This window comes from Prosopis cineraria, unplaced genomic scaffold (assembly GCF_029017545.1).
Source record: "Prosopis cineraria cultivar Desert tree isolate PC_DT_omini unplaced genomic scaffold, ASM2901754v1 PC3, whole genome shotgun sequence".
Lineage (NCBI taxonomy): Eukaryota > Viridiplantae > Streptophyta > Magnoliopsida > Fabales > Fabaceae > Prosopis > Prosopis cineraria.
The window spans coordinates 8,584,644-8,598,224 of NW_026555334.1; the positions used below are offsets into that span (position 1 = coordinate 8,584,644).

The 13,581-nt window shown below is 32.1% G+C and overlaps 1 protein-coding gene across 3 annotated transcripts; it reads left to right on the top strand.

Moving 5' to 3' along the window:
- The first annotated feature begins 5,610 nt into the window (after positions 1-5,610).
- LOC129305799 (probable protein phosphatase 2C 9) lies at positions 5,611-12,357 on the top strand. Of its 3 annotated transcripts, none has more exons than XM_054945898.1 (6): positions 5,611-5,990; positions 6,072-6,229; positions 7,335-7,574; positions 8,036-8,312; positions 11,600-11,754; positions 11,837-12,357. In XM_054945898.1, exons 2-6 carry the CDS (start codon positions 6,194-6,196, stop codon positions 11,975-11,977), a joined length of 849 nt encoding a protein of 282 aa, XP_054801873.1. In that variant the 5' UTR covers positions 5,611-5,990; positions 6,072-6,193; the 3' UTR covers positions 11,978-12,357. The 3 variants fall into 3 exon arrangements, with proteins under 3 accessions (XP_054801873.1, XP_054801872.1, XP_054801874.1); XM_054945897.1 differs by having other exon boundaries at positions 6,144-6,229; XM_054945899.1 differs by having other exon boundaries at positions 5,611-5,804; positions 6,144-6,229.
- The last annotated feature ends 1,224 nt before the right edge of the window (positions 12,358-13,581 follow it).

Consider the following 13,581-nt stretch of genomic DNA (forward strand, 5'->3'; position numbering starts at 1 on the left):
TTATACCGTGATATAATTTAAGCGGCTATACAGACCACTTATGTTGTAGTTTTAAGAACCATTATTTTGGAATGAAGACTAGCTTGTTGCTATTGTCATTTTCTATTTCTTTTTGATGCTGTCCAATTCATGTAAGATTTTGTTGTCACGAATCGAAATAATATGAATGTTTCTTGCCGTCACAAAATCAAAACAAAATGAATCCAATTTGACAGCATTGCTATTGTGAATATGTAAGTTACAAAATTTGTTGTTATTGTGACAGTAAGTTGTAGTCCCTGTCTTTACGGCAATTTCTAATATCTAGTTTATCAACTCTACATTGCCACTAAGCCTCTAACTTGCCAAAATTCGTTGCTAATTTTTAAAATAGATAATTATGTTGGCTAAGGGGGAAAAATCTTGTATTCTAGGACCTCTTGAATGTTAGAATATAAAAAAAGTCTCATATTTAAAGATTACAAGATAAAGCATAAATGCATATGCTTAAAAAGTATTTATCCAAATGGTTTAAGTTATTTTAATAAAGTATATTATCATTAAGTATATTTAATATAAAAAATTTAATATGGTATCATAAGTCATTCGATCGGGTACAAAAAAAATGAAGAAATGAAATGTGAAAAAAATAAGAGATTTAAAAAAGCAAGAGAGAAGGAGAAGAAGAAGAAATTAAATAGATCTAAGACCTTTTAAACTTAAAAAAAATACAAGCTTAGACAAGAACAAAAAAATAAAAAACAAGAGAAAAAAAGTATTAAAAGAATACCAGAATATAAAAGAAGTTTTATATTTAAAAATTAAAAAATAACTTATAAATATATGAATTTAAAAATTATCTAATAAAATGATTTAAATGATTTTAATAAAATATATTATTTTTAATTATATTTAATATAAGAAATTTAACATTAAAAACTAGGAAGGAAGCAGTGAAATGGTAGAAGTATAACGCATTCTCGTTCATCAGAATTCAGAACCTCTCCCTCCAATAATGAGCTTCTTGCAATTGCTGGAGATCCCAATGACTGTCTTTTCAATCAACTCAAAGATATCTTCTCACTCTCCTAATAACTTCGATAAACCTTAACTAAAAGTGACTAAACACTCGTAGATGCTTCTCTCCAGCGCCGCTAACATGGACATGCCGCACTGTGAGAGATCCCTAATTCATCTTATGAAAATTGAATCGGTTATTAAACCGATCGAATCATTAATTTAAAATTATAATCTAATCAATTATAAATAAATTGATACTCTCTCCAGTCCTATTTATAAATCCCATTTTAGAAGGTCTATTTAGTCTCATTTATAAGTTATGGTGCGTCTTTTTAGGTGATATTTGAGAGGTATTTCCAAAATTACCCTTCATGAGAGAGAAAAAATAACAGGACATTACTTTTTAGATTTATTATATAGGGGCATGTTTGGAATTTTACTTACTTTTATTCCTTATACTTTTATTGTATTGGTATTGATGAGGTTAGTAGAAATGACTTATAAATAGGACCGGAGGGAGTATATTTTAAATATTATATGTTTAATGTAAAAAAATAATTATTTATAGTAAGAAAAATAAATATTTAAATTTCAAATAAAATAATATGCAATAAAAAGATAATATTAATCAATATTATTACATCACTTTCATCCAAAATATTATAATTTATAACTTTAAAATATATATATATATATATATACATAATTCATACATATTTCGTATATTCTTTTCATTTCATAATGATTATTAAGTATATATATGTATAAGTTATATTTTAGAAATATAAAGTAAAAATAAAAAAGAAATATGTCCAGTTTAATTGGTTTTTTATTAGTTTTGGTCAGTTCACAGTCAGTTCATGACTAATTCACAGAATGAGTGATTTTTTGTTGTAATTGAATTAGATCTATGATTGATTCTTGATTTAACCAATTAGATTAGTTGATTCGATTCGATTCTGATAACAGTGTCTCCAATTGTCAAAGCCATTTGAAGCCTCATTTTTGACTTTCAAACTTAATGGCGTGTTTCCCTTTGCAAGTCCCTCCTCTATTTTTGAATGTCCAGGGCCTAACATAACTAACGTTTGAAATTTAAAGAGTGGAATAAAAAGGAAAAAAAATGCATACGTTTCAAATTAAAAATTGAGGAAAATTAGAGATACTCTCAAAATGCTTTTCCCTCATTTTAATAAATTTAATCTAATCTAATAAAAATAAGTGAATTTTAATATGCTAAAAATATTAATAATAAGAGTTTGATATAAGATAAGTAATATATAAAAAATTATATATCTTGAATTAATTAAAAACAATAATCTTAGATCTTAAACATATAAATTTTTCCTTTTTTGTATTTATATTACTATTAATATTGATATTTATGATTATTAGATATGGACTTTTCATGATCGCATGAAGTCATAAAGTTTGAAAACTAAGATGTGGCTTAAAAAAGAAAATTAAAGTTATTCTTCCTCCATTTTAAAAATATAAAATATTTATATTTAAATCTCATCTTTTAATAAAGTAGTTATTTACTTTTAAATTGATTTTATTTTTTTACATTTACCCCTATTTAATACTATATAATAAATATAAAGTCATTCATCAATAGGAGAACTTTTGAAAAAAAAAGATAATGATTACACCTTAAAAGATTAAAAATGTCTTATATTTTTTAACATCAAATTTACTAAAAAATGTCTTATATTTTTGAAGGGAAAAAGTATTATTTACAACAAATGAAAAATATAGCTTGTAGGTTTTCTTTTTAAATTTTCTAGGATTATATGAGATACTAAAATATTATTAGGTCATGGTTAAAAATTATCCACTTTAACTGAAAATAATTATCTTAACGTGATTGTTTCCATTTATAAAATTTGGACTCTGAAACTTAAACTAAATCCAGATAACAAACTAAAATGATAAGTGAGTTATGGTTTTTATGATTTAACCAGTTTGATCATATAATAATAAAAATAATAATACGTATATGAATACATATATAAAACATTAAAAATATTGATAATATTATTTCTACTTCAAAATTGTTAAGTTAAAATATATTTGGTTTTAATTTTCTTATTTATTTATATGTATATTTTTTATTTACTTTATTTGTTCATTTAAAGTAAATGAATACAATTTTATTTACACTTTCATCCATATAACGTCAATAAACATATCTTGCACTCAAAAATTTACCATGCGTTGATATTACTATTTTTTAAATTGAATAAAAAATTCTATTACTAAAATAAGTGCAAAATAAAAAAGAAAGTTAAAAACAGTTCAAAATAGTCCCACTCTTCCGGATGAAATCCAATTCAGGTTTTATTTATAAAATAAAGAAAAAATAATTTTTTAGTAATGTTGATAATTGTGGCAGATATTTTTTTTTTGATTGATAATGACATCGACGCGTTTGTGCTTTTTAATGGCAGTTGACTTGACTTTTCATTGGACTTGAATGCTATTCAAAATACTTTGTTTTGCTCCAATAGACTTTTTCCGGGGCACTCCAAGTAATCTATGCACATGAGTTTTCGCTGGAAATTTAATACCACACCTTTTCATAAATTTTTAATAAATATATTAATAATTTATTTATCCTTTTTAACGACAAAAAATCCTTTAAAAATTACAATTTTTGTTATATCAATTTTAATATTTCAATTTTTTTAATGAGGGAATAACAAATTAACAACCAGTTACATAAAGATTTATTTTTTTGGGTTGTAATTACATTTAACTGTTTCTGCATTATATAATCAATATTAATGTAAAGTGTTGTTATTTTCTAACTTATTTCTTTTCCAAAAGGTTTAATTCCTTTATTCTAATATTTATACAATAAAATCAATGGAGTCTAGCAAAAAGGCCAATTTCTTATAATATAACTAATCAAGGTTTAAATTTTTACTGAAAAAGATACCCACATTTAGTGCTCGACTTTTCTTCAAAAAAAGATTGCCTCTAATAAAAAAAATACATATGAATAATAAAAAATATTTATACAATTATCAATACTTTTCTACCAATAAAAGACCCATTTAATTGATAAGAATTTAACTAATAATCAATTATTAGAACAAATCTTGTTACCAACCTGAGACCTTAATGGTAGATTATATGTAAATCTTTTTTTGACTTTGGAATATTTTATACATAGCACTAGTTACATGACATTTTATGAAATTAGTGTTTTCAAGTAAGCCTGAGGAATGCAACTCATTTAAATTTTATTGTTAAGAAAATTAATAACCAATACTTTTCACCTAATCACTTCTTTCAGTTTTAAATATTAGGTAATTAATTTTCAATAAAATTAGTTAAGCTAATTAAATTTGTGACAAAATTTTTTTTTATATCTGCTCTTAATTAATGATAGATATTTACTTTAATGAATCTCTCTGTTTTTTTTAACACACGGTGTAATGGAAAAAGCCATGGTATTGAAACCCACATCGGACCAGCCGGGTCAACCCGAAAACCGGTGACCTGATCCCTTATCCGGTCTGAGTTTACTCCTAAACCGGTGAGGAAATGAACCAGTGTAACCCGGTTAACCCGGGTTCACCCGGTATAACCCGGTGGGTTGACTGGGTTAACCGGGTTATTTTTTTTGAGAATTTTTTTTCATTTTTTATTTTTTAGAGTGCTGAATTCAGAAATAAGATAATAAAAAAAAAGTGAAACTAAAGTCAAAAAAATAAAAAATTAGAGGTAGAGCACGCTAAGTCCAGTTCAGATTTTCAGACAGCATTTAGTTCGGCCTTTCATCTGTGTCTCTACTCTCTCCCCCTAACCTAATCAGTGTCTCTTCTCTAACTTAGTCTCCGTCTCTTCTTCAGGCTCCAACTCTATCTCTGTCTCTTCTCCAGCTCTATCTCTGTCTCTGCTATCTTCATCTCTTCTCCAGTTTAGTCTCTGACTCTTCGTCTTTTTTTCCAACTCAATTTCCGTCTCTTCTCCAACTCTATCTCCATCTCTTCTCTAGACTTTTGAGATTGAAGAGTTGTAATTGTAATGATAAATATTTAAAATGTTGTATTTTATTACTGTTAGACTTTTGAGTGGTTGGATTTAGTTGAATATTTTTATAATTAATGTCTTTTTATTTAAATTGTATTATTTTAATCATGACCGGTTTGCCACCGGTTCAACCCCCGGTTCAACCCTAATTAAACGACTAATCTGTGACCTAGTGCCATGACCGGTTCAATGACCGGTCCGGTTTTACATTCCTTGAAAAAAACATTAAACATTGAGGAGGTGACTTGACACCTGAACAAGATATTATTTATGAGAGATGGAGAAATACATTTTATTTTTACATTATAATATTAAGTCATTATTGAGACATTCCGTTCAACTAATTGAATTATTTTTTTATATAATATATAGTCAAATTAAATAAAAGAATTTTTTTTATACAAATTTTAAATAAAAACATGAGAGTATATCCATCAACCAAACAAAAATAGTTTTTTTTTTTTTTTTTGGGTTTGGTAAATACTGTAAAATTGGGAATCCTTTGGAGTGAAGTTGATGGAAATGATGGCGAAGAGACAGAGTTTCCCGTAAGAGAATGGCTATGTGGGGTGACTTTTGTTGAGTAGGGTCCCTCAGTCTTCGGAGGCGAAAGCCAATCAATGCAATTAGCTTTCGTTTCTACCTTGAGACCAAGTTTGAACAAGTACAACCAATTCTTCATCTTATAGCAGTAATTCTCGAACCAAACAGTGACTCGGACTCCAATAAAACACACCCTCGATTGAACTGCCAAGTCAATAAGGGTATCCTCTCACCTTCTCGCTCTCATTACGAACTTTCAACAATTCTAAACGATGCTTTTTCCTATTCTTGTCTGAATTTTCGGTGTCTGTTGCAAATTATCTCTTCCTGTTAGTCCAATCGGCTGCCCAATTCCTTTGTAGATATTTCCCCTCTTTCTATTGGGAAATTCGGCGACTTTTGTACGCGTGAGTAAAGATTTCTGGGCTTTCTGTGCTGATAGAATTACTAGTTCTTTTATTACCACAATTCTTGTGCTGGTTTTGCAGTTCTTGGAATTATCAGAATTTTATCTGTTTTCTGACATCAAAGTTTTTCCTCCCCCAATTTTGTGCAAGCAGAGGTGTTAGATGTTGACTGAGACGGAGAAAGTGAGTTGGCGCTGACTTTTATGGATAATCTTTGTTGTTTTAACTCTGTCTCTAAGGTGAGTTTATCTGGTTCCTATTATCTTTGCCTCCTTTTTTTTTTTTTTAATATCAAATCTATGATTTAAAACCACGAACTGGAAAAGAAACTTAATTTTTGAAGTAATCAAAACTATGAAAATATAATTAATGGTCTGAAAATTTCAATGGGTTTTAGAAAGGGGTTTATGGCATATGATCTAGTTTTATTTGGAGTTATTTTATATATGCGCTAAGTTTTAGAGGTCATATGGATCGGTCAGGATTGCGAAAACAATATCAAACATATATGTAATTATGGCCAATCAGTTAAACTTTAAATGAGTGGCAATTGTGACCGACATGATTTGTGGGCTCAAATTATAAATTAACTCATGCCCATGATATAGGTTTCAGAATTGGGGGTTCAGAGTGTGCTTTATCAAGATGACTATTTCTGGGTTATTTTTTCTTTGGCTGCCTGAAAATGGTTCCCAGAACTGTTATACCAAGTCACTAATTGCATTAACAGAGTTTTTTTTTTGGTCCTTGGGGGGTTGTGGGTGGGTTGAGAAACCATTGAAGATGGCTACTTTTCCTTCAAATAAACAGTACTAGCTTCTTTGTTGATTATGCTGGAATTTGAACTGGCATTATTTTCAGCAGTCAGCCATGATCTGATTATTCTGCTTGAAATGGCTTATTCGTTTAATAGTCATGCCGAAATTGTCTAATTCATTTACTTGTTGACCTTCAAATGTTTAGCTAGTGGGTATCATTCTGCCTTTCTGATTTTAATTTCTTCCACTTGATAACATTTGGTTTATTATTGTTGTTGGCACTGATAGATACAGTTTGGGTGGTGTTGATGGCACTTCATTGCAGTGTCTCTGGCATTAATTCAATGATACTTTTTGTATGACATGGCATTTTTGAGTAACGAATCTGTTTGCCCATTCTTTTTCTGATTGTGGTATATTGGAATCTTCTTGTGTGCAACTCCTTTTTGTTGAAGTCAAGTCATATGTTTCTTTTGGTCATCAAACACTATTTTCTATTTTTCCCCCTCTTTAATGTATATAGTCCAAATATATTGTGCTAGGCTGACACATCTATTGTTAATTTATGAAACTTCAATATCATTAGGTGCTTGGGGGGCGTTCTTCATGTAGCTCTGGTAAGGGCAGAAGCCATCAGTGCCCAGTCAAGTATGGCTTTTGCCTTGTAAAAGGGAAAGCAAACCACCCGATGGAGGATTATCATGTAGCAAAGTTTGTCCAGTTCAGAGGGCATGAGATTGGGCTTTTTGCTATATATGATGGGCACTTGGGAGACAGTGTACCAGCCTATCTACAAAAGCATCTGTTTTCTAATATATTAAAGGATGTGAGTAATTGAATCAAATTGAAGATATTATGGATTATTCACAAGGAAAAAGATATATTATCCTTTCTGTTGTATGTTGGACATTATGCCAAATGGATAGCTTACAAAAGCACACACTTAAATAAAGCTTTATTTAGCAGATTTTTTGTGAAGCACACCTTGTTTGGGTCTGGATTCTACAGTCACAATGCAATTTCCAAGTTCCAGAAATTGTTAGAAGATATTTTTGTTTCCTGACTTGTCATATATATATGTATGTATGTATGTATGTTTCCTGACTTGTCATATATATATATATGTATGTATGTATGTATTTTGCCATTCATCACATGATAATACTCCATTTTAACTCAATATCTTGAAGCAATCTGTATAATGTCTTTCCAGTTCTGAAAATTGTGCAAGTTCTGAATTGTGTAGTTTGGGAAACCGCACTCTCAAACTTTTATTTATTATTCCAGGAGGACTTCTGGAATGATCCAAACAGGTCAATTGTCAAAGCCTATGAGACAACAGATCAGGCAATTCTATCCCACAGTGCTGATTTGGGGCGGGGTGGTTCAACTGCAGTGACTGCAATTCTTTTAAATAATCAGAAGCTATGGATAGCTAATGTTGGAGATTCACGAGCAGTTATGTCAAGGGGAGGGTCAGCCATACAGATGAGTACTGATCATGAGCCTAACACTGAGCGGGACAGTATTGAGGACAGAGGTGGCTTTGTCTCAAACTTGCCAGGTTCTTTAATAAACTTTGTGGCCTATCACATGCTACTTAAATGTTTGATGCAGGATATATCATTTCATATTTTGAGATGTCTTTTAACTTTTGTGTTTGGGAAGGGTATCGCTGGTATGTGTTTAGGGTTTAAATGTTTGCTACTTAAATGTTTGATACGCATATATTGAGAGACATGTACTTTAAGAAACCTGAACTTGAATTAAATCAATGATTAATAGAGTCCACTTAGTGTGAAAATTTTGGTTTTCAAGATTGGATGACATCTTAGAACTCAATAGTAGACTTCCATCTGGTTCCTACGTGTAATTCCTGTTTAAATTACTTATGCTTCTAATGTTGTTCTGACAGAGACTACGGAAATATGAGATGTCTAGTTCTATGTTTAGTAATATGAGATGCTCTATGGCATATTTAGTTGGGATGATTCTCCCTTTTCAATAACTAGCTTTTGTAAGGGGTTTTCTTATGCTACTTGTGTGCCCATTAATTGGAATAGAATTGGTAGTTAGCGACTATGCAAAGGGCTACCTGGGCATGGTTTTGAGCAATCTTAAAGTTGAGAAAGTGTCAGAGTGTAGCCACTAGGATGCTGGCTCTCCAAAGGTGGTTTGTTGATGAAGATTTAAGTAGTATGGGATGCCTAATCTCATATTCGGTATCATGGGATGTTTTGTGGAGTACCTAAGGGGGTTAGTTCTCCTATTTCTATAGTTGACTTTTTGGGGAGGATTTCCCATCCGCCAATGCCCATCAAACCTACTTTATGGTGGTGTGGGAGATTTGATATTATTGGTATACTACCTCTTAATCAATGGCTGACTATGTTGCCCACCTTTTTCAGTCAATTGACAAGTTACAAGTTGAACCTGGTCAAAATCATAGACTGTTGTGGGTGTTGTTTCGTCTTACACCTACCCCTACCTCTGATGCCAAACCTAGGAAGGAATATGGTGATTATTGCTATGATGAAAGATGCACCACTCATAACGTCATCAACTTGCAATGCAAAAAAAAAAAAAAATGAAGAAGAAGAAGTGGCAAACGTTCATTCCATGCATTTTTATATCTCAACATTTTTAATGACACCTAACTATGTACTTGTCAGCACGGTGGGAATAACTTCCAAGAATATGAAGAAAACTTCAGGTAGTGTTGATGAAGAGCACATTTTAAACAAAACATAGGTTTTCAGAAGGTAAGAACAAAAATACTGCCCAGGCTATGGGGGAGGTAATCCTAGAGATTCCCATGGTTGGGAAGACATAGGTGGCAAGAAAGGGATTTATAATGGGGTTAAACCCATATATTTGGAAACTTAAAAGCTTTGGATATTTTGAACAAGCATGTATTGTTTGAGTTTTTGAATGAGCTTAGGTGGGCCAACCCAATTGCTTCTGTGAGGAAGATTCTGTTAGAAACTCAACTGCATGAGGCAATGAATGTGGGATAATCTTAAGATGAATTCATTCAACCCCAATCAAGCAAAAGAGAACTGAAAATCTCTTAAATTGCAGCTGTGCATTTTTGAGACCATTTTAAAAATGCTTAGTGGCACAGGCTGATTTGTTAATTTGAGAGGCTAAAATCAGAGCTTCCACCCCAAAAAGATTGAAAGATGAGACAAATATGGTGCTTTAGCAATTGATGATCCCAGTTCTGGGCACAAGTGAATTTCACTGGGAATGGTTACACTCAGAATCAGAGAGGTACTCAATTGCTTTCATTCACGGAATACAGTCCATGTGCCTGGGTACTTGTATATGCTCCAAGTCATGGTCAAGCTGTGTGATATAGGCACGCCATGGCAGTCAACTTGGACTCGGTGGATGGTATGACTTGGCTGAAGTAGAAGATGATGAGCAATTAGATAACCATGAGAAGTTATATCTTGTCCCTGGCTTAGATTTACATAAATCACTGTTTGTAGGACTAGAACCTAGGAGCAAACACCTGTCTTCCTTGAAAACTTGGTAAGTTTTAAATGAAGGAAATACTAAGGCAGAAGATGAAATTATTTTGTATTGGGTGTTTGCCATCAATAGAAATTTATAGTTTTTTCTGCCAGACATTGGAATCTTTTAAACTTTTTCCAGGACAAGGAATTTGGTAGGGGATGACCATATACTGTTTTCAGTTGCTCGCAGTCAATGATACTTATTACCTATAAACAACTGAATAACCATTATGTTATTGGAGCAGCAACTCTAGGTGATCGTAGTGCAGAACAATTGGATGGTGTCCCTCTTATTTTGGCCAGGTAGATAATTGACTTGCAACTGGAACTAAAGATTCTGATGAAACTTTTGGAAGCTCCTCTTGCATTTTGAAGTTGCGATTTCATGGCTATGATGAACAAGTAACTTGGGATGATAGTGATGATGATTGGTGTCCAACATATGGAGAGATTTCCTATATTGCAAGTGAGTTTGGAATGTTCTTGGTCCATGCTGCTGTTACTGGCTTTTATTATAGGTTGGAATATGGTTGTTTCAGTCCTTTGGTGAAACAAGAACAAGGTTTGATGTAAAAGGAGGTCCCAGCTCTGACTTCGAATTTCCACCTTGAGGAACATGTGGCACTTGTTCAGCTGGATGTTGATGGATCCATGCTCATTGAGCCGTGCTCTAATAGAGTGTATGAAAGAAAGACAGAAAAGAAAACAGAAGAGGGGGGCATCCGTGAGAGGAGTGATGAGGTTTCCCATGCTTAGCTATCTTGCCACAGGGTACATAGGTAGTAAAGGGAGAAAGAGGAAGCATTCTGGGAGGTAGTGAGAAAAGGTAGCCAGAAAAATCATTTGGCTTATGAGAGCGTCGAATCCCTCAAATGATAAAGAATATCTTTTCTTGTTTTTGTTTTTCTCTTTTCATAAGCGCTGTTTCTGCATCTTCCCAGTTCTGTTCACTGTTGGATAGGAACTGCAGACCTTTTGACATAAATAATACTGAGTATTTCAATGGATTCCATATCAATAGCACATATATTCTCAAAATAATCATGGCTAACCTATCATTATCTGCTTAAATTTTGATGCTTACAAATTAGTAGTTTTCTGTTACCTGGTGTACCTGGTGTCTGTTTGGGAAGTATCAAACTGGTTTCCAGACATTGCTTCTAGACCAGTACAGTTTGAGTTTCTCCCTCTTTCAGCATCCAAAAATATTTTCCTTTGAAAATATTAGCATCCAAGGAAGGTGTTATTATCTATGCCCTTATTCAAATGACTCCTTGATTGAGAGTTTTATATTTTCTAATAATTTATTGATATGTTGATGCTACTTTAGGAGATGTTGCAAGAGTGAATGGCCAACTTGCAGTTTCTCGAGCTTTTGGGGACAAAAACCTTAAATCACACTTGCGATCTGACCCCGACATTCAGCATGTTGAGATTTATCCAGATACTGAGCTTTTGATTCTCGCAAGTGATGGCCTATGGAAGGTCTTTATATGTTAATTTTCTCTCTATCCATTATTTCTTTAAGAAAACATATTTTCCCACTTAGTTTTCATTCAATCTATAGGTTATGGCAAATCAAGAGGCAGTTGATATTGCTAGAAAGATTAAGGATCCACAAAAGGCAGCAAAACAGCTCGTGGCCGAGGCGTTGAAGCGAGAAAGCAAAGACGACATTTCCTGCATTGTCGTTCGTTTCAAGGGGTGAAAAAGAGAGACAGACTGAGAAAAGAGAGTGTAAATAATTTTCTCTGAATTTCAGGGTATAGAAAATCAAGACTTCTCTTTCCAGAGATGCATATGCAATTCCATATCCTAGTTTGGAGATAATGGAAATCCTGTTACCAACTCCCCTCTCTATTCTGCCTTTGTAAAATTGAAAGTTAGGTGGTGTCATTTTATTATTTCTTGATTTCTCCTTCTCTCTATGTAGATTCATACCATTATTTTTCTCTGTAATTTGCGCTATGATTTTGGAGCAGTGTGAGGATATGGCCATAATAGCCTTTCATTTTATTATAGAACATCATGTATGATATAATTGACGTGCTCCTTGCATGTTATAAGCATATAATCTCTTACTAGAAAGAGGAGCATAGCAATTTTTTCTTATTTGCTTCATTGTTTGTTTGGAAGTTCTTTTTACCCTCGTGTAAAGGTAAAAATAAAAGAGGATTCAGAACAAATAAATATGCAAATCAAGAACATTTGGTGTGATCCATAAATTCTGTTCAGGTTTGGTTTCATTCTGAAGAATGAGAATCCTGATGCCATTCCCATTGAAGCTTTGTAATACACCTGAGGTGATCCGAGTCCTTTTGATTAGGTTTTTTTTTTTCTTTTCTTTTCTTTTTTTTTTTTTAAGCCATCCATGACCGACCATGTGCGACGGTACCTAGAACCTAGCTCCGATGCAGAAGGCAAGATGACAGTGAGGTGGGCACTAGTGACAAATGTGTTGTCATGCCTAGCCATCATCTCCACCCTAATCTCTCTCTTTTTTTTTAGTTATTGTTCATAGTTATCTTCCTATAGTTCATAGTTATATTTGGTCATGGTAGGATATTAAATTTGAGCATATCTTTCAGGAATTCGAACTTTGGTTTGTTGCCGTCATCTCTGCTCTCTTTTCTTTGATATCCAATATTGGATCATGAAGACACTTAACAATTCTTTTGCTTTTTGGCCAGGAAGACACTGGCAATTAATATTTTTTAAGAAGATATAAAATATTCCTATAAATATTCTGATCAAATCGAATAATTGTCATTATATGCCCAAAAATGTAAGAGTTGTCCTCATCCCATGCACTTAGTAATAGGTCCTAACATATCAATATTTTGAATTAACCCTATGTTTGAATAATTTAACTCTCTAGATAGATTTTAATGATGTTGGAAAAGATCATGTTTTATGTGTTACAAAAGATTATGCTGCCTCCAATAGGTAAATAATAACGATAAATAACATATCATTTTATGAGGATTAGTCATGAAGATAATTGTTACGTACTAGAATTAAATATGCATTTCAATCTAAATCTAACCAACAAGCTTAATAGAGATTCAAACTAGATTAAAAGAACAATAATGACTGTAAAAAGAAAAAAAACATAGACAACATTCTGGATCTATCAGGAAGAACAATATTTAAGATTATGATTTCTGTAAGCATTTCAATGGAATAAGCCAAGTAAACTATCTAAATTATTGCTCATAAAGATATTCATTGTTAACATAGAATTCTAATTAATTCATCTAGAAGCATTACTTATACACTCATAGGCATTCACTCTTGTGAACTTGAAATGTA